Source organism: Sardina pilchardus, chromosome 1, assembly GCF_963854185.1.
Source record: "Sardina pilchardus chromosome 1, fSarPil1.1, whole genome shotgun sequence".
NCBI lineage: Eukaryota > Metazoa > Chordata > Actinopteri > Clupeiformes > Clupeidae > Sardina > Sardina pilchardus.
Genome location: NC_084994.1, coordinates 48,443,872 through 48,465,149, shown reverse-complemented (window position 1 = coordinate 48,465,149; position 21,278 = coordinate 48,443,872). Strand labels below are relative to the sequence as shown.

General features: G+C 40.9%; 1 protein-coding gene and 1 long non-coding RNA gene across 2 annotated transcripts; both read left to right on the top strand.

The window, feature by feature from the left end:
- Positions 1-2,704: 2,704 nt before the first annotated feature.
- Positions 2,705-5,976, top strand: LOC134079929 (uncharacterized). Its single transcript, XR_009939139.1, has 5 exons — positions 2,705-4,425; positions 4,518-4,749; positions 4,856-4,965; positions 5,096-5,182; positions 5,287-5,976. It is a non-coding gene; the product is annotated as an uncharacterized LOC134079929 (long non-coding RNA).
- Positions 5,977-14,437: 8,461 nt separating this feature from the next.
- Positions 14,438-18,338, top strand: LOC134094087 (microfibril-associated glycoprotein 4-like). Its single transcript, XM_062547474.1, has 5 exons — positions 14,438-14,608; positions 15,356-15,580; positions 15,810-15,906; positions 16,978-17,154; positions 17,377-18,338. The coding sequence occupies exons 1-5, from the start codon at positions 14,582-14,584 to the stop codon at positions 17,652-17,654; spliced, it is 804 nt and encodes a 267-aa protein (XP_062403458.1). The 5' UTR covers positions 14,438-14,581; the 3' UTR covers positions 17,655-18,338.
- The last annotated feature ends 2,940 nt before the right edge of the window (positions 18,339-21,278 follow it).

The window sequence follows — 21,278 nt, the reverse complement described above, 5'->3', positions numbered from 1 at the left end:
GGCGTCTGACTGCACCGTTATGAGCTCAGCCCCCAATCAGCACGCAACCTGCAGAGCGGAATGCAACCTAGGACATCAGCTCAGTTATGAGTGCAGGCTACGAATCAAGATAGTGATGACAGCTCTCGTCTATAAAAACAATACCACCTGTCAAATTGCTGTCAACTAAACTGGGTCAGCCGGTGCGAGATGGCACCTTCCCATGATTTAAGTCTATGCCCCCACACCTGTTGCTCACAGCCGTCTGTGGATATTTAGGGCCCGAGCACCGAGGTGCGGCCACTGCTGAAGTGGCTGCACCGTAGGTGCAAGGCCCTATTGTTTTTTGTTCAGATTAAATTTCTTCTGGGCCACATTTTGCCTTATTTTCACCAACTTGGCATGCTCTAAAACTCTTGAAATTTCAGCTATGTGTGGAATTGGTAACGCTACTCAGCGACAGAGTTCTGGCCTAGGGCGTGGCTCAGGGACTCTATAGCGCTACCTAGCGCGTTGTCTGTTGTGGTTGACGCATACATGCATGGAAATGAACCAAATTTGGTAGGCATGTGTGTTGTATTAATCTGAACAACTTTCACATTTAAACTACATAGTGAATCTTAGAGGAATTTGAGTTATGATTATGATTATGAATTTTGCACATCATCTATTTCGAAACACTTCTTCTAGACGGTTTATCGAAATCATGTCATATTAACACTAAAATGATCTTGAGGGGTTGTTAGAAATAGTGCTCGGGATCATGACGCGAGAACTCCGCGGGCACAGCCATATTGGCAGCCTCACTCCTTAGTTTACTATGGATTTCTATGGATTTACTCCCGCCTATTAGTGTGTTCCTGTTACTTCGTTTTTGCCTTCTTGGTCGTATGTTGCTGTATAGTAGGGTGTAACAGCGCAACCCACGATCGCAAGAGGAGAAGAATCGCTAATACTATATTTCTGCTTCTTGTCTTCCGCATCTGAGTGAATGGATATTATGTTCGGTGCGCTACCAACATGGCGGCAATATTCCTAGAATGCAAGGCGTATATTGAAATGGCGAAGTATATTGAAATGGCGAAAGTTTGAATTATGGCGTCTTAGTAAGAAACAGGAAGTAGGCAGAAAAAAGGCTAGAAATTGAATGTCATTTGGCAGCTACATGTGGAATTGCTTCTGCTAGTCAGAGACAGAGCTCTGGCCTAAGGTGTGGCTTTGGGACTCTACAGCGCCACCTAGCAGCACGTTATCTGTTGTGGTTGAACATTCACGAAAATGAACCAAATTTGATGGGCTTGTGTGTTATTGTTATCGCGAGTCAGAGACAGAGCTCTAACCTAGGGTGTGGCTTAGGGACTCTATAGCGCCACCTGGTGTGTTGTCTGAGCAATGCACGGTGTTCGATAAATTACGTGACGCACCTAGCACCTCAGCAGCATCAGCCGCCGGACAAATAGAAGAAAGTCCCACTCCCAGTCCCAGCTCTGCCAGTGTGGTGGACATCACCGATGACGATGATGACAGCAGCCGTTCCTCTTCAGGTAAGTCTAGTAATTTAATGTCGACCGCAAATCTTGCGTATTAACTAACGTTGGTTATTCCACTGCTCGGTTGAATTCCCCATTGTTCTGCGTTCTATAAGGTGTGTATTAACTTTAGATATACGCACGGCTATGAAGTAGTTCCAATTTGTTGGCCGTATCACACTTGAATATTAATTCGGCAAACTCGTTGTGAAGTTTAACTGCACCGTCACGTTACATACAAGCTGTAAAATACAGACGTTCAGATCATAGTAACGTTTAGCATATGACAGAGGTGGCTTTTAGCTAGTTAGGTGGCAGTAGGCTAAGAAAAATAGCAATCTTTCAAAGTTAACGTTCATCAGAATCCTGGGATATGCCAGCTTGACAATGGGAGATTAGAACTATAACGACTGGCTTTTGGCCATAGCAACCATCCATTTAGATTAGAACTAGTAACCGCAGTTTGAGAAATTAGTTGAAATGTGTCTGGGAAAAGTAGTTCTACAAACAATACAGTTATAGCCATTAAAACATTTAAATTAGCACCGGAAACGAACACAACGCAAGTGGCAACAGTGGAATAAGCGGGATAATGGACTTCACGCTGTGCGGTTATTCAAAGTTATTCAAAGTTAATGCGCTTCGCGTCGGGCCGTATCATCGTCTAGAACGTGCATTAACTTTGAATAACCGCACGGTGTGTCATCCATTATCCCGTACTTAGCAAACACCGTTGCCATTCAACAGCTGTGTGTATACTGTGTATACTTCCACTTAGTGTCTGCTGACTTTATGCTTAATGTGAAACTCATAACAAGTGTATGTATGCAAAATGTTTAACGATAGATTTAGAATGCACAATTTTACAATTAGACAAGGACTCAACAGATAAGATAGGTTAGCTAAATATTGTTGGCTAGCTGTTACGTGACTCGAGGTTACTGTCACGATATACCTGAGGCTATATCATAGGGTGTGTTAAATATTTCTGCTCAGTGTCAAATATTTCTCTGCTTACAGTAAAAGTCTCAATATGTGAAGACATAATGTCAGTATTTTACATCAGTATAAACGGTGTTTTTTTCCCATTTAATGATAAACTTATCTACATGTATAGGTAGGTTGTGTTTGAGGCTATATTGAGAGGGGGAGGGAGACAACTGTTGTTCGAGGCTATACTCAATCCGAGGCTACTCCTATTTATCGAGAGGGGGGTGAGGGGGAAGCGGAGGAGAATTGTCGTGAGCTGTTAAGCAGAATAGGCTAGTAGTAACCTGAAGAGTCATGTGCATGCTAAACAATTTTGATAGTAACATGTTTATTTCTGTCTTTCAAATTACCAAAGTGACTCCTTTCACCCTGGCGAAGAAGGCTGGACTTCCTAAAGAGAAGGTGGAGGAAATCCACAGAAAAGTTACAAAATTTGTGGTGATGGGACTCCATTCCTTTTCGACAGTGGAATCACCATCTTTCAGGTGAAAATGCGGGCTATGATATCCAAATACAATTTCCTTGATGCATAAGGCCACACCTCTGTACCATGAAGATATCATGTGTACAAGACTAATATCATATGTATTTTTTTTATATATAAAAGGGAGATGACCACTAACCTGACTTTCGCCAGATCCTGTAGTTCGCTGTCTGCTTCACACAAGGATCTGGGACTTCTCGATAGGAGATGTATTTCTGAAGGCGGGTCCTTGTAAAACATCCTCGCATGTGATTCGATAAACCACTTGCCTGTTATCTTGAATGATGTGCTAGGCTTCTTCAAGCTCTTGCCAAACCCGGTCGGTAGAAGAGTAAAAACATCCTTGCCACCAATAAATGTCTTCAAAACTATTCTCTGTTAATCTTTTAAAGAATGAATACTCGATAGATTCGACAAAACGGTTGAAATAGCAGAATCAATGTCAGCACAAGACTCCTCGCTGCGTGCCGCCATTGTTATTTGAATCAAACACTCGCTTCGGCGCTCCTGATTGGTTGCTTATTTTTTGATCACTGGCCCAGGGGTTTGGATTGCCCTCGCGTCCAGACCCTTGTGTGGAGCTCAGCGAAATGCCTCTGGTGGAGCATGGCGGAACTACAAGGGTCTGGCGAGAGTCAGGCTAGATGACCACTGCCCTGAATCCGAAATATCAACCACCATCCAGGGATGACATTTCAAATACCTTAATTATTAATACCTGCATGGTATAATGTCATCAAGCAGAATGTCATTCAGCAGCTGGCACAGGTCAGCAAAATAGCCATTACATGCGATGGATGGACCAGTGTGGCGCAGGACCACTATCTAACAGTGACGTCCATTACATCCACAAGGGCAGCATCCAGCAAAAAGTGCTAAGCACCGAAGTGGTCTATGAGGCCCAGACAGGGCTAGTGGTGGCAGAGGAAATCAAGAGTATTTTTGAGGACTTCCAGTTGACTGGAAAAGTCATTGCTGCCACAGCTGGACAATGCGAGCAATATGGATGTTGCCCTGAGAAACTTACCGTTTTTAAAAGTTGGATGCTTTGCGCATACACTGAACTTGGCAGCACAGAAGGTCTATGGCATCCAAACTGTGACCAGGTGGTGTGCAAAGATCCGCGCAGTGGTGGTGTGGCTGAAGCGCTCCACCATGAGCAAAACTGTCCTGAGAGAGAAGCAGCGACTCCTCAGTAAATAGAATACATATAATTCTAAATACATCTTTAAAAGTAATACATGATTTAAATATTAACAGTTGTTTATTGTAATTCAAATGCCTGTGCTTTAGATTTGCCAGAGCATAATGTTATCCTGGACGTGAGGAGTCGCTGGAATTCTCTCTACCTCATGGTGGAGCGGTTTGTGGAGCGGTTCCCTGCAATCCAGGCAGCTTGCCTCGATCAAAGGCTAAGAAGGCCAATGGAGAGGGACAGATGAGGTGATAGACAAAAGGGTCACTTGAAATAATGATGATTTAACTTTTGTTCATGTTTTCATTAACCTTTTTTCATTATTGTTTATTATCCACAGACTAGAGAGGCTCACAGAGAGTGATTTTGAAAAGGCAGAGGAATTCATGCAATGCATGAAAGTCTTGTACACTTCAACCCTCTGTGTGTCAAGTGACAAGTCCCCCACATGCAGCCAAATCATCCCAATCCTCACAAAGCTGGAGGCACATTATTCAGCCGCCGATGAGGACAATCCCTTTGTGACTGCTATAAAAGAGAAGGTCTGGGGAGATCTTGAAAAAAGATACCAGGTACAGTACTATCCATTTGCAGCTAATATCTATTGTTCACAAAGAAAGAAGGCAATCTACTCCATTTTTACTCCTACCTAGACACTAAAACATGTTTTCATTACAGGATCAGGACATTCAAAACTTCCTTCAGGAGACCACATTGAGGGAGTTGGTGTTGCAGAAGCTTGGGATAGGCTTGAGAAAGCAGTGATTGACCGTGTCACAGCAGCTCAGGTATTTTACTGCATGTTTGTCAGAGACAGTGTGCCAATTGCTCATCTTCTTTCATATGCACTATGTCCATGCCCATGTTACAGTTTCTGTAACTAAGTATTGCTGTTTTTTGGGCAACCTGTGTCTACAGCTTCCTACAGAGTAGGACCCTCATCAGAGTGAGGCAGAAGTTGAAGGTGATGGTGATGAGGTGGAGGAGGACCAAGCGAACAGACATGTAAGTTCAACCATATACTATCTATCTAGTCTACAATGAATAGTTGTTTTTTGTGCTGTACACAACTTGTTGCTGTGCTAAACTTGTAAACTTGTGTTTTATAGCCAAGAGGAGCTCACAGGATGTCAGCCTTGGAGCAGTTATTTACGGATGAAGACCGGGAACTTCTCCACACAACTATGAGCACAAGTAGTGCCCTCTCCATCACGGAGCAGGTCCAGAAGGAGATAGAGCTCTACAAAGGCATGCCAGCCATCCCATCAGGACAAGACCCTGTGGCTTGGTGGTGGGGTAAGAGGGATACCCTCCCCAATTTGTCTGCCTTGTCAGAGGTATACTTGTGCGTGCAGGCCTCATCAACCCCCTCGGGGAGGGTTTTCTCCTGTGCTGGACATGCAATTAGTCAGGAAAGATGCCGTATACTGCCAGAGAAGGCCAATATGCTGATATTCCTGCAGAAGAATTGCTAAAAACTGTTATTTACATGTGCAATACTGCTGTGCAATATTTTGTTCCATATCCATATGTGTGTTTTATATTTATATCTATTTTAATATTTAAGGTGTCACACTGTTCAGGTCACTAGGAAGAGAAAATGGAGATCTGGTAGTAATCTTTGTTAATCTCCAGTATATTGTACAGTTCTATTGTTTGATACAATAATGTTCTATTTGATGTTATGTATAATTATATTGGCTTATTTATATTTATTATCATTGTTCCTTGTATTTATATTGTTAAAGACTTACTGTAAGTTAATATTTTGTTCAAATTGGCCCTCGAAATAAAAGGGTATTGTTTTTTGACAAAGTGTGGGCGTTTTTTTTTTTTTTTTAAGTACCGGTTCGAGAACCGTTTAGGAACTGGTACTGTTTAAAAAATGCCGAGTAGGCACCGGTATCGGATAAAACCCAAACGATACCCAACCCTAGTCAGGGATAGAGCTCTGGCCTAGGGACTCTATAGCGCCACCTAGCACATTGTCTATTATGGTTGACACATACATACACGACAATTAGGTAGGTAATTAGGGTGTGGCTTAGGGACTCTATAGCACCACCTAGCCTGTTGTATGTTGTGTTTCACACATACATTGATGAAAATTAACCAAATTTGGTGGGCATGTGTGTTGCTCATGTACTGTACATGCCCATCAACAGGTACGTGTTGCTTTGTTAGATTCTGAAATGTCACGGGTCCGCACTGCAGGTGCTCGGGCCCGCCATCGCCGCTTGTGGCTATATTTGTTTGTTTGTTTGTTTACATGGGGAAAATGATTGCTAGGCTATTAATCAAAGCTCTTTTGCAACAATAACCAAAACGTAATGGATGTAATGCATTTTTTTATTTATTGCCTATTCTAGCTGACATGTCACTGAGATGCCACTATAATCTAAGGTAGTAGACCTAATACTAGACAACGACTTTGCTTTATCTGAGGTTTTACCTCCACTTGAATTCAGTCTGTCTATGTCTTGTATTGTTCTACAGACATTCTCCCTGATATCTCATGGCCCTCCTTTGAGCACCGGTAACCGGGCCTGGTTCCCACTGAGTCGGCCGCTGTCCTGCAGCAGTGGCGTCCAGCAGCGGAGCCGAGCCAGCTCCTGGGAGCAGCCTGCCGAGCTGCCCAAGGGTCCGGTGTTCTCGCGCTCGTCCATAGGAACGTTTTTTCAGGACAAGCCTCTCCTAAAGAACCCCTTCTTGGAAGATGCCTTACTGCGAACATACCTGCGGCGACATTTACCTTCACGAGTAGGTCTTTTGAACAGCCTGCACAATTACAGGTCAAGCTTGACAACTGAAATATTTTAATTTGTGATGTTTTTCACACAGTTGTTGCACTGATGAACTTGTGGCAAATTATACTAGACATGGGAACTTGTAGCAGATATATATATAGATAGATACTTTATTGATCCCCAAAGGGAAATTCAAGAAGATCATAATAGACTTTAGTGATGAAGTGATAATAGAAGTGATAGAGTGATGAAGGAAATGAGATGTCCTGGTAATGTTCGTCATGTCAGTGCAATGTAACTACTACAATTATTTTTATCCCAGTCAAGACTAACAAGTTCACAGAGCAAAGAGCACCAAAAAAGGCAACCAGTCCTTATTTCTCTGGCAATCCTTAACAGAAAAACATATTTTAGATACATCAAAGATAAACAATGCCAATGGCATAGCTGGTAAGGTGTCAGGTGTGTTTGAATGTAGGCCTATCCCTCCCTATCTTCTACATTCCACAGTGGAGAGAAGTTCACTCCCTCTAAATCACTGCATCAAGTTTCTGACAGGAACTTCATGATTCTGTTGTTCAGTTCTGCGTTGGACTGGCACCATTCTGGCGCCTATGATGCTCTTCCGCAACCTTTCCAGGTTGATGGTATTTTTTTTTATTTACTCCTCTCTCTGAGAGTGAGACATCCAGACTGCATCCCAAAGCTCTCATTTCTTTAATTGCAATCAGAAAACCGAGGAGAGAGAACAAATCCTATCTAACGACCAATCACAACTTTGGCAGCCCTATTTCCCTTGTCGTGCAACAGAATTAGATAACCTTTCCCAACTTGTGAATCACAAAATAACTTACCTTTCTTTTGTGCTCAGCTCATGAACTCTGTTTGTAGAAAAAAGATGGGCATGAGACAAGTCAACTGTTAATAATACCTTAATTAAATAATAATAAATATGAATAATGTTTGTGACATTCATCATAATCAGTGTCTGTGTGCCTTGGCGTTTTGGTTTAACCTTTGGTGTGATTTAGCCCAGAAAAGGCTGAGAACATCTGAAATAATCTATAAAGTGTCAGGGAAAATCCCTTATTACAGTTTTTTTCAATCGCTAACAAGCGTTTGTCCATTCATTTGACACATTTTCAAAACTCTAAACACAGTTAGCACAGCATCGGTGTTTTGTGGTCATACCATTCACACATTTCATGTTGTTTTCACACAGTAAGCAGTCAGTGAATACATTTCCACAATGCTTACATTTTCTTAACAAACAAGCTATACCTCTTAACAAAATGATGGATCGTTTTTCTTTTATTTACGAATGTTAACACACAACATCCCACAATAGTTAGAACAATATTCCAAACCTCAGATACAGTATAAAAACCTCTGCTTCTGCAATGTTATCAATTCAAAAGCACTATATCTCAGCTGATAATAAACAAACAATCGAATAATTGACACACAGATGATTTATGTTGGTAAATTGTGCCAACCATAGCTGATTCCAGTCTATCTTAGACTCAGTGGCAGGGGTTATTTCTCTCTATTACATTGACACTTACACAGTAAAAAGAGAAGGTGATGTTTTTGGAAGCAGAAACAGAAAAAGACAAATACTGTAATGTCTGGACGAGGAAGAGTAAGAGTAAGGGGCCCAGGGAGAAGAGCAGGCCCAGTGAGAGATGCAGTGAGAGGTGCAGGAGCACTGAGAGGAGCAGGTGCAGAGATTAGACAGTAATATTGTGCTTTTTTTTTGTTCACCCCCTTTTTATCTGGGCTTTTTGCTGTTGTTTTTTGTTCAGAATGCTCTTGTGTTTCATGGATATTTTGTTCACTGCAATGTTGTAAAACTTTTTCTGTTCTATCATAGTCTACTGTAAACAGTATTTATACTGCACCTCCTGTAGGCCTAGTGAACATGCATTTGAATGTGAACATTGGACATACAGTTCCCAACCAGACATATCTGGACATACAGTTCCCAACCAAGAAATTTAGTGTAAAAATGCTGGATTGCATGTTTTGCATGCAAATACCTGTAAAACTGAAACATAAAAGTCTATGCAGTTTTTGTAATGTCAACAGTAGCCAGTATTTTGAAACCTAGTGTACTCTGATTGACTGCATGTATCTTGTGAAGTGAAAACAAACTTCATTCTTTGACAAAATAACTTCATTTTGAGTCAGGTTTCCAGTGTTTTGGTAAAGTTAGTGTGTGCAGAGAAATGACGAGTTAGTGTATATGTAACAAAATGTGGTGTAAGAACATGGAATGTGCTTTTGAGAGGAAAATGATCCATTTGGCCAATTGTGTTTTGTAGGTGAGAGTCTGTGTTTAGAGTTTTGAAAATGTGTCAAATGAATGGACAAACGCTTGTTAGCGATTGAAAAAAACTGTAATACAAGAAGCACACAAGATGTTCAACAACTTTTCAGTTGCCTGCTCCGATCAGAGGAGAGAGTGTTACTGTCTGTGGCACACTCAAAAAAAGGAAATTAGCTGATTGTAACATTTACGTAAGGGATAACGGCCGACGAGGTGACCGGTTCGATGGAAATAATGGCTAGGTGGAGGTCTAGAACTCCGGCGACGTGCGAAGCACGGAGACGGAGTTACCTCCGCCGTGCCATTATTTCCATCGAACCGGTCGACCTCGAAGGCCGTTATCCCGCTTATCTCCCGTTTGTATTCATAACCTGTATATTTAGAACATAGTTTTATTCCACCGTTGCGTCCGTTAACATCGCTAAAACGGTCTTGACTGTGGGACTACTTTCCGCCACATATCAACTTTCTACTTGCAGGACAAAACTGCCGTTACTAGTTCTAAATGGATAGTTGCTATGGCCAAAAGCCAGTCGTTAGTTCGAAATGGCTGGTTGCTACGGCCAAAAGCCAGTCGTTAGTTCTATCTCTGCCGTTGTCAAGCGGGCATTTCCCAGGATTCTGATTAACTTTAACTTTGAAAGATCGCTACTTTTATAGCCTACATGGCATCCAACTAGCTACAATCAACCTCTGTGATATGCTACAATGTTACTATGGTTCTGCACGTCTGTATTTCAGCTTGGATGCAACGTGACAGTTCATTTAAACTTCGCAACGAGTTTGGCGAATTAATATTCAAGTGTGATACGGGAACTACTTCGAAGGTAGCAGGTTATACGAAGTTAATGGCCACCCCATTAGCCAATCAGAGAAGAGAATTCCATTGTTGAGGGAGATAATTAAGTATAACATGCATTTCCTACTAAATAATTTTGTGTTACAACATTTACTTAAATAAATCATGTTACATTTGCCTTTAGTTCAACTGTATAGATTTTAATCGATTCAATTAAGTTAGAATAACATGAAACAATCAATTTAAAAAATAAGAATGTAGTTTAGCCTGCTCCTGACCATTAGATGGCGTGAGTGTGCGATCGGGCTGGATGCCAACACCTGAAATACACGAAGAAATGCCGATGCATCTTTTGAATGTCCTGGCTGTGCTATGCTGGTGAAGAGTCTGCTTTTTAAGCTCTAAAAGGTAATTATATCAACTGTAGTTATTATGTGTGTTCATGTTATATAAGACGGGAATTCCACTCTTAGTTTTTATACAGTGTGTATTCTATTTGGTGTTGATAAATATTTTTTTCAACCAACAGCTAAACCAAACGGCTTTAAAGTTAGCAGCTAGCTATCAAAAAATGTTGCTCTAGTCTAGCAGTATCTATGCTACTGTGTTTTTTAGACATTTTCTGAAGCTTAGTTCTCTGGTTGTGTTTGAGAGAATCCATGAGTAGCAATTATTTATTTTTTTCACAAGTTAGTGGAACGTAATTAGAGGTGGCGTGGTGACAAGTCAAGAAGTGTGAAAGGTTTTAGGTTTACCTAAGGTTGGTTTGGTTGTGTGGGTGTGAGTGGACGTGTGTGCGCCTCAGTGAAGGTAAACCCCTGATAAACATATAGATGCAGCCTCGGAATGTTCAATGTACTAACTAACATTGCTGAAGTGGATACATGTGAGTCTCTGCTTGTTGATTGTATCAAACAATGTAGTGCATTGTTGGGCACATAGATGCAAACAAGAGGAATTAAAAGTAAGTCTTTTGACCGCGAAAATTAAGCTGTAGCACAATAAAGAGTGGAAAAATGGTACCTTAAAAATGCTTCTCGCCCAAGCCATGTGTATCACTGATTGAGATTCATTCTTGTTTAGAGGCTGACCTATTAAGCTAGGATGAAGGCTATCCACCTCTCTCTATGTTGAGTCTAATTATGAGATCATTCAAGATATCAGTTTTCAAGATTTTAATTCATCTTTCTCCATTACATCAAGGTCACTGCCAAGGTATGCTGATCTGCTGTCCGACTGCAAGTGTTCCTCCAACTGCACCTATCTGAAGTAGAGCTGTACCAGTGACCTAGCCTGATTGCCATCGACTTGAAAGGCTCTGCGAGACTTCAGTCTGACCAAGAGCCTGTGCTAACACGGTTTCTCCCAGCGCTGGTTGACCCGCCTCATTTAAGTGCCTCGATTTGCTACTGGTCGATGTCAGAAAGCGGTTTGCCGAGTTTAAACCAATAACAACACTCTTTCCTCTGCCTTGAACATGCCTCTACCCAGAGCCGTTGGAGCTGCTCAAAGTTGATTGGTTCTCGACCAAAGGGGGCAGTTCCGCAGATTTCGGGAATTCAGAAATCCTTCCCGATTAGCAGTTGACCAGACCAGCGACAGCAACGCCGAAGGTGTTACGTCACTGGGAGGGCGTGCCAGGCTACCAGTGACCACAAGTTAAAGGTGCACTCTTGTGATTTTAACTTTTTCATTACGTAGCCTAAAAGTCAAGAAAAGTGCAAGTTAATAAACAAATAGTGCTCCTATCAGAGGTGGAGAAAATGAATAATGAGGATCAGGTGTTGTTGTTGATCAGATTTTTGCCCACCGACATCAAGAAGTAGTCTGAGATGCACCCATGATGGCTGAATTAAGACGAGGTGGCCAGCATTTTTAATGTGCGTGAGGTAAGTGAAGCAAAATCCTTTCTGTTTTACATAATCTACATTGGCATTGATGTCTGCAACGAATGTCCTCTCCTCTCAAGGGACTGTGCCTATATGAATGAAGACCCTTAGAGCGTCGTGAAGGAATACATGGTATGTATTCCACAAGTTAATTTGATTTATTTTACTAATCAAATTTTAATAGTACAGAATGTATTTTAATAGTATAGAATGTGTTTATTACTATATTGCTAAAAGTATTGGGTCACCTGCCTTGACCCCCATATGAACTTCAGTCACATCCTATCCTTAATCCATGGGGTTTAATATGATGTCGGTCCACCCTTTGCAGCTATAACAGCTTCAACTCTTCTGGGAAGGCTTTCCACAAGAGTGTGTTGAAGAGAATTTTGAGCATTCTCCCAGAAGCGCATGTGAGGTCACTGATGTTGGATGAGGAGACTGGTTCTCAGTCTGCGCTCTAATTCATCTCAAAGGTGTTCTGTTGGGTTGAGGTCAGGACTCTGTGCAGGCCAGTCAAGTTCATCCACACCAAACTCTGTCATCCATGTCTGTATGGACCTTGCTTGGTGCACTGGTACAGTCATGTTGGAACAGGAAGTGGTCATCCCCAAACTGTTCCACAAAGTTGGGAGCATGGAATTGTCTAAAATCTCTTGGTTAATGCTGAAGCATTCAGAGTTTTCACTGGAACTTAGAGGCCAAGCCCAGGATGGCCTGTTCCTGGATGACAGAGTTTGGTGTGGATGAACTTGACTGGCCTCCACAGAGTCCTGACCTCAACCCAATATAACACCTTTGGGATGAATTAAAGCAGAGACTGAGAGCCAGTCTCCTCGTCCAACATCAGTGTATGACTTCACAAATATGCTGAAAGAATGGGCAAAAAGTCCCATAAACACTCCTAGACCTTGTGGAAAGCCTTCCCAGAGGAGTTGAAGCTGTTATAGCTGCAAAGGGTGGACTTATGTCATATTGAGCCCTATGGATTAAGAATAGGATGTGACTGAAGTTCATGTGGGGGTCAAGGCAGGTGACCCAATACTTTTGGCAATATAGTGTATAACAGATAATGAGCACTTTAAAAAATCTCTTGTTTTGTTACAGCCAGGGGTTCGTAGTCACACGGTAGAGACCATATATGGCATCAGATGGCATATCCCCCCCCCCCCCCCCGAGGACGTTTGGATCATAGGAGCTACGTAACGTACCATTTGCTTTTGGACTGTGTTTACTTATATGAGCAGCTACAGTTTCTACTTTCTAAACAATGTTTAATTGTATCTGTTATGTGAAAACACACGATATGCACTTCAGTGAGCATTTAAATGTGCACTTGAACCCTTAACATGCAATATAGCTTTACAATATTGTGATGGGTTTTTTGTATGTTAGGCTCTTTCAATATAAAAGTTGAATGTTGTGCACTTAAACCGTAATGTGAATATAAGGCTTGAAATACAGTTTGTATATCAAAAAACATCTTTGTCTGTTATTTGTTTTATCTTTTAGGCCTGTCATTGCATAATGTTTACCCCTTTTGGTGTTAACTTAAATGTAATACTTTGAACAGAGTTAATTAAATCATGGAAAGTATTTCCATGTGATTCAATTGCTCTCTTTCAGCATGAAGTAATTCATTTGAACCAACTTGATTTACTTGGGTTTGTGCAACTTAATTTGAAGTAGTTTTCAATAAGTTAAATCAACTTAAATAGATTGTGTTAACCCAACCTAAGTAAATTATGTGGGCTCCAAACCTTGCAAACAAGTTTAATGGACCCTAACAAATAAAGTTGAACTAACCAAAGTACCTTAAGTTGGACCAAAGATATTGCTTAATGTTGAAAGTAAGTTATTTAATCATGTGGAAATACTTTCCATGATTTTTTTAAGTAAATTCAACTAATCCTTTTTTTGAGTGCAGAAGTCCCCGGCTCAGCCTGTACACTCCATTTCCTATGTCGGTTTCTTATTCAATGGTTGCATATATTATTTGTTGCTAAGCGAGTAGGTGTGTTCTTCTCTGACAATAACAACTGCTTTTTCTTGTCTCCCGTGCCCTAGAACACAATGTTTGCAATGATCATATCATATTTCTATGACAACGTTTTTCTGAAGTCATTATGTTTTGTTCATTACTCTAACAATTTTACACAGAGGCCTGTATGAGTAAATTACAATTCAAAGTACTTAAGAGTTTTTTGTGTAAAGCACATCAGTGTGTTGTTGCTGATCTGAAAGTGTAAGTCAACTGGTACATGTATATAATTTTGTTGTAAGAATGACATGACATTTTTTTTTGCTATTATATGCTTATAATTCCAGGAATATTTTTCAACACGTAACGAGAAACTTTTATCATCTAATGACTTCCTCTTACTGGAAAAGTGATGGAAGAGATTAATGTGACGAAACATGTTCTACAAGTTCTATGCTAAATCATCAACCCCCACTTCTTTGATGTGCCTTATATAAGAACTGGTGAGTGCAAGGACCAGAGAGATGAACCTGGCACCACTGGCCATCCACAGATGATTTGTGATTGACATCTTTGACAGTACATCTCCAAGAGATAATTACTCATTAAACATTTTTGTGCAAAGAGATATACAAGGCACAGAAGACCTGTTGATCTTCATGGGTACCAGACTGGACATCATTATGGTGAGTTACTGCTGAAACGCATTTTTGGTTGAGTATAAAAAATGTATAAACAACTTAAGAATGTTAAATATTTATTTCACAAAAGAGTAGATCCACTGCGTTTCTGCAGCATTACATCTGGTGCATCAGACGAGAGAAGGGACCGTGTAGATAATATACTAAAAGTAAAAACTCGGAAAAGCACAAGATGCACTTTTAGCTGGATTTTAATTAAGGTGCCTAAAAGGCACTAACGTTTCGATGCTTCATGCATCTTCCTCAGTTAGTCCCTTTTGTGCACCTTAATTAAAATCCAGCTATAATAGTGCATCTGTGCTGCTCCGAGTTTTTACTTTTAGTATAAAATATTTATTATCAGAGGCTTATTTCACGTCCGATACAGTACATGCAGGAGAGGTGTGTTTCTTGTGTATAGGCAGGGGATTTTCCACTGTGGCCAATCACCAATCAAGCTGTTTGCAAAACAATAAACAAACAACAAACAAACAAAGTAGCCTTCAAGAGCAGTTAATTGGAGTTCTCAAACACAGGCACCAGAAACAATGACCTTTAGAGAAATCGGAGGCTACTCACCATTAACCGGTCACAATTGTGACCGAAAAATCAAATGTTGCTACTGTGCCATTAAACACGAAAGTGTATGAATTTTCAAGATACATGATTCTGATCATTTTCATGTCTGAAAAAAATGTGTGATTAAATGGGTTAACAGCGCGATGCCTGCCTGCCTTCCCTCTTCCCTGGCAGCTCTACTGCTCTGTTGCTCTGCTCCTGCCCCTGCTGGCGCAGTCTCACCCTCACCCTCACATAGATGACGAGGGCCTGCCAATCGACTGTGAAGACGTCTTCAAAAACGGATCGATTCACAGTGGCGTCTACACCATCTACCCTGAAGGAGAGGACTCAGCTGTGGAGGTGTACTGTGAAATGGGCTGCCCTGAGAATGAGAACATGGAAGAAGGCCATTGGACAGTGAGTGGATGTGGCTGACTCATAAGTATAGATTTGGGCATAATGACACAATATGGGCCAACTGCACAGACATGTACAATGTAACTTTGGCCTGCATGAGGTTTATGGCACAGACTCACAGTATGAACGCACCACATACACCTAAAACATTACTCTGACTTATTTAATATTAATATTTAATGTTTGATATGGTGTCATCGTGACCTTACTTTGAACACCTTTGCATCAGGTGATCCTGAGGAGAATGGATGGGAGTGTGAATTTTGACAGAACCTATGCTCAGTATTCAGAGGGCTTTGGATACAAGGATGGAGAGTACTGGCTGGGTAAGACGTCTGCAATCAACTATAAACATACAAACTATACAATCCAATTGTAAGAGAATTAATCAATTAAATGCAAGGTACAATTGAGTCCCCTTAGACTTAGAAGCTTCCATCTCCGTTCTAGCTCTGAGATATTCAGCTCCAAAGTTTTTGAAGTACTTTTTTTCAAAAAATATGTTCTAAAACCCACGTCACTTGAAGAAGCACCCCAAAGAAAGTAAAAAAATATGTGAACAACTCTGTTTTGACAGAAATGTCAGGAGGAACCTTGCAATCCATCTGTGAGAGAATTAATTAATTAAATGCAAGGTACTGAGTCCCCTTGCATTTAATTAATTAAATGCAAGAATTAGAAACTTCTATCTGCGTTCTTGCTCAGATATATATTGTTACACCCCACTATAAAAATGGCCCTTTTGGGGTGAACAATAACCCACCATTGACCCCAAATCTTAACAAAACAAGAATGCCTTATTATGACCCAAGCAGTGGGATATATTAACATTAAGGAATACATTTACAAGACACTAAGAGACATAACCAAGTCCAAATCAAAGTAACAAGACAAAATCCCAGTCTGAGAGGCAACAAGACAGTCAGTCCCCATGCAAAAAGCCTCTCTCTGAGGAACTGGATCCTGGAGCCTTTAACCCCCAGTCAATCAGCAGGTCAGGTGCTGCCAAATAAGGTTGTTGCCAGCAGAGCACCTGAGCAGAGATAGAGGGAACGGAAGAGGAACAGGGACAAACAGTACTGGGAACAACATACAACACAAGAAACGCATACAGTCGTAACTATATATATATATATATATATATATATTTTTTTTTTTTTTTTTTTTTTTAAATATAATGTTCTAAAATCCAAGAAGCACCCCACAGAATGTAAATGTGTAGAACCTTGTAACTCTAAGGGGACAATTTCTTGAAGGTAGCCACAAAATAAGCTAAATTGTAAACAAAAAGGCAAGTCTTTCTCTTAACAACCCGTCACAAAAAAATCATGATACTACTTTTATTGTTGGTTGTAAATGTTTGTTCCATCACCTGTTTGTGGCACCTGTCGTTATAGGTCTGGAGAACATGCACCTCCTCACAATAAAGGGGGATGGGAATTGGTATTCACTGAGAGTGGATGTGGAGGACTTTGCTGGGTCGAAAATCTTTGCACTGTACCCCACCTTCCGTGTAGAATCAGCATCGGCTGGGTATAGACTCCATCTCGTTGACTTCATTAATGGCGGTGCAGGTAAGAGTGGTCTCATTTTTTAATCTCACCACTTTTTCTCCCCCTAGGACATGAATAAGTCTTTTCTGATTCTGTATTGGGACATTTCGAAGACCATTAACCCTCACATAACACACAGTAAATGTTTGGTTTATACAGACTGTGTGCTTCAGACTATACTTGTCATGATCATCATATTCCTTCATTTTCACAGTTAACACCCAAAATGTATTCTTCTTTTAGGTGATTCTCTGAAAGCACACAATGGGCACATGTTTTCCACCTTTGATAGGGATCAGGATACCTATTGGGGTCAATGTGCAGCCGGTCACGTCAAGGGAGGATTTTGGTTTCATAAGTGCCAGGAAGCCAACACAAACGGCCAATACCAATGGCATCACCACCATGGTAACGGGGCAAATGGTTTGTATTGGTCTACATGGACTTCGGCCTCACTGAAAGCCATTACTCTGAAGATTAAAAGAGTGCATCGGGCTGATGAAGTGACTGACTATAGTTAAAGGCGTCTCCTCGACCAGTCTATCGTGCCCCTGTGTTACTAAAAGCAAACTTTAAAGCAAACTAATCAGAAAGCGATAATCTTGAGAGCAAGTGATCCTGATTCAGAATGGACCTTGACAATTCATCTGACATTAGATAAAAAATAAAATAAAATAAAGGTATTGGGATTGATTGATTGGGATTTTCAAAATAGAAGGTTAATACTAGTTATACTTTCTTAGTAGGCTACTGCCGGTAGATGGTGTGGGAGAAAATTGTTTTATTCTTTTATCTATCATGTATCATGTTTATTATGACTTTGAAATATTGAGTGTGATTGATTGATTGATTGATTGATTGATTAGGATTTTCAAATCAAATAAAGTCATAGGCATAAGTCATTTATTACTACTGCCAGTTAGCCTGCAAATCCATGCGAAATGAGAAGGTTGACTTCAGAGGTTGTGGACAAAAGAAACCAAAAATAACTCAGATTATCCTTGTAATGTCTACATTAAAGTATAGTATATATATATTTTACCTAACAGATGGTTTTATGAGTCATGCTTTTATTTCCTCATTGGCTTTTTGATTGAGAATAGGATGTTGTATGTAGATGAATCATGTAGATTAATCATTGGGTGTTTCAGCTATTGGATTCCTTGTTTCTGAATTTGAAATAAATCAGCCAAAGAAATTTTGAACCTTGCACATTTATTTTTTCAATAAATTACTCCTTGACAAAAAAATAATAGGTGTTGAACCATAGGTTTAAATCAGTTCCACTCAACGTACCTTTGGCCTTTGAGCTACTGATGATATCCCCTTGTGGAAAGGGACCAGTGGGGTGTCCTACGAAGCAAGTTAGACAAATCTAGGTTATCTAGACATATCGAGGCTGCACAAAGCCTTCACTCGGGTATTAAGTTAAGTGATCCTACGACAGCAGGTATGTGATAAATTTGTCAAACTAGGCTTTCAGCTCAGATCTGTGCGCGTTCTCGTGGTTGCGGTGATTTTGACCAATCGGGAAACGTGGAAACGCACAAGACAGCCTAGGTTTAAAAACGATTACTTCCGCATTTATGAGCGGTAGCGAAATCTAGGGTGGTCTTTTTTAGTGTCTAACCTATAACATCAAAAAGTCGATGGTCATCAGATATTGTATGGCATGCATGTCCATAGTAGTGACATATTTGCACGCACAACATACCTAAAAGCGCCTTCAAGATTCAAAATGTTTGCAGAGGCGGGGCCGAACTTGTTCAAAGTATGACAGATTAGCACACGTGAGATAACTTCGTTGTTCAAGATAATGGATTGGTTAGAATTGGTCAGAGGGCGGTGATATTTCACGATTTGAGCTATAACTAAGCACATAACCCGCTCCCGAGCAGGTTTGGTTGCGAGCATAAGATACCATGGTGATACAGCGACGCTAAAACAAATCCACTTTCGTATGACAGCATACCCTGGTTTTGAGCGCAACATACCTCGCTAAGCCACTAATCGAGCTTCGTAGGACACCCCACTGATGAAACCCATGAATATTTGACATTATTTTGATTTTCTTATGCCCGTCACAAAATAACAGGAAAGGATTAGTAGATGTTCAGTTGTCTGTCCTCTTTAAACTACAGTAAGTAGGCTAGGCCTATCGTTGGTAGAAACACTCCTATCCATGTGGTGTCAGTGTGACTTCCTGAACATACAAAACAGTCTGTGCTCTACAATCTGGATTGAAGTGTAGAAGACCTGACCGTAAACAAAGGACCGGGTAAGTTGTACTGTTTGAGAAGGCTTTTTAGACGAAAATTTGTAACAGTTTGTGGCGAAGATATGATGACTGGAGCCGGACGGCGTGAGCGACATTTCTGTGACCAGACAACGATTTGAGTGTAAAGTGGTTGTTAGGTGTTGAACGGCTACAACTTACCTGGCAGCACTCAGACACTAACACATGCAACCAGCTTTGTTCAGTTTACCACTGATCGTTTGGAGTATTGTTAGACATACACTACCGCATCCACTTTCACCTACTTAGCCCGCTTACAGCACCTACCAAACAGAAATGTTTCTGAGCAGGGGCAGAATTAATAGCCTAGGCTACTCCTGGCTCTCCTGGCTGAAGCTTGGGATGGGCTTAATGTGGCAGAGGCGGAGCGCAATGTTATGAGCTCAGCCCCCAACCAGCACGTTATTTTGCAAACTGCAGAGCGGAATGCAATCTTACAGCAAGGACATCAGCTCAGTTATGAGTGTACGAATCAGGATAGTGATGATGACAGATAGTGATGACACGCTCTCGTCTATAAAAACATCGCAACTCACAACAATACAACCTGTCAAATTGCTGTCAATTGAACTGGGTCAGCCGGTGCGAGATCACCTTCCCATGATTTAGGGCTAAGTCTATGCCCCCACACCTGGGGCCTATTTCACAAAACCAGAGTAAGTAGATCCAAGATAAGTGACGACACACGCGGTTGACCAAGCCTGGTCAAAGTAAACATGCTAAATACGTTTCACTAATGCTGAGCGCAGATGAGTTGAGGGGGCTAGGTCAAGACAGGTCTAAGTTATTCGGTATGTGTGCGCGTTCTCGTTTCTCCCCCAAATAACTCACGGTGGGAATAAAAAAGACGCGAAAAATAGCGTCTTGCACACAAAGTGAACAACCGCTTTTGATATAGACTAACAACGAGGTAAAGTTGTACTTTTTTGGATGGGAATCATGAGTATTTCTGTTACATAGCGGGAGTAGGTGTGGCAGATCAACTGAATGCAAATGTACGTATGCACCCACGTGTGAGAGCTTCCTTGTCTCAGCACGCAACGTCATTAAGAGAGCTCTTTGCCACCGCAAAGATGCACAAAGTACGTCCTATATTATCTTAATTTGTCTGAAAAGCCGAATTAGTTGAAAACACCTTCGAAAAATGTCCCCTCCACTTCCAACCAATTACTACAGTAGGCTATTCATCAAACGTCCGTCAAAAAAGAAGCAAACGAGTATTATAAGGCCACCATAATTTAAATGACACCCATATGGTAAAGGCAGCCATTCTGCTGTGTTTTGCGAGTAAATACAAGTAGCAAATAATATAAATGGAATACAGCTCTTTGAAAAAATCGCATGGAGGTCTGATTTGACTGACAGCTAGCAGAACCAATCAGATAATGTAATTACCATTAGAATTAACTTAGCTTGGCTGTTAGCCTGGTCGGGAGCAGGCTAGCTTCCAAGTATAAATTCCCATGGTAACTTATATGTGATCTCTTCTGTGAAACCAAGTCAAGGCTATGTTCATCCAGGATAACCCAGTAAGCCTGTCTAAATCCCCTATCTTGGTTTTGTGAAATACCCCCCTGTTGCTCACAGCCGTCTGTGGATAGGCTATTTGTTTGTTTGTTTACGTGGGGAAAATAATTGCTAGGCCTATTAATCAAAGCTCTTTTGCAACATTAACCAAAACGTAATGGATGTAGGCTAATGCCATTACATTTATTGCCTATTCTAGCTGACATGTCACTGAGATACCACTAATTTAAGCCAGTAGGCCTAATACTAGACAACGACTTTGCTTTATCTGAGGTTTTACGTCCTCCACTTGAATTCAGTCTGTCTATGTCTTATTGTTCTA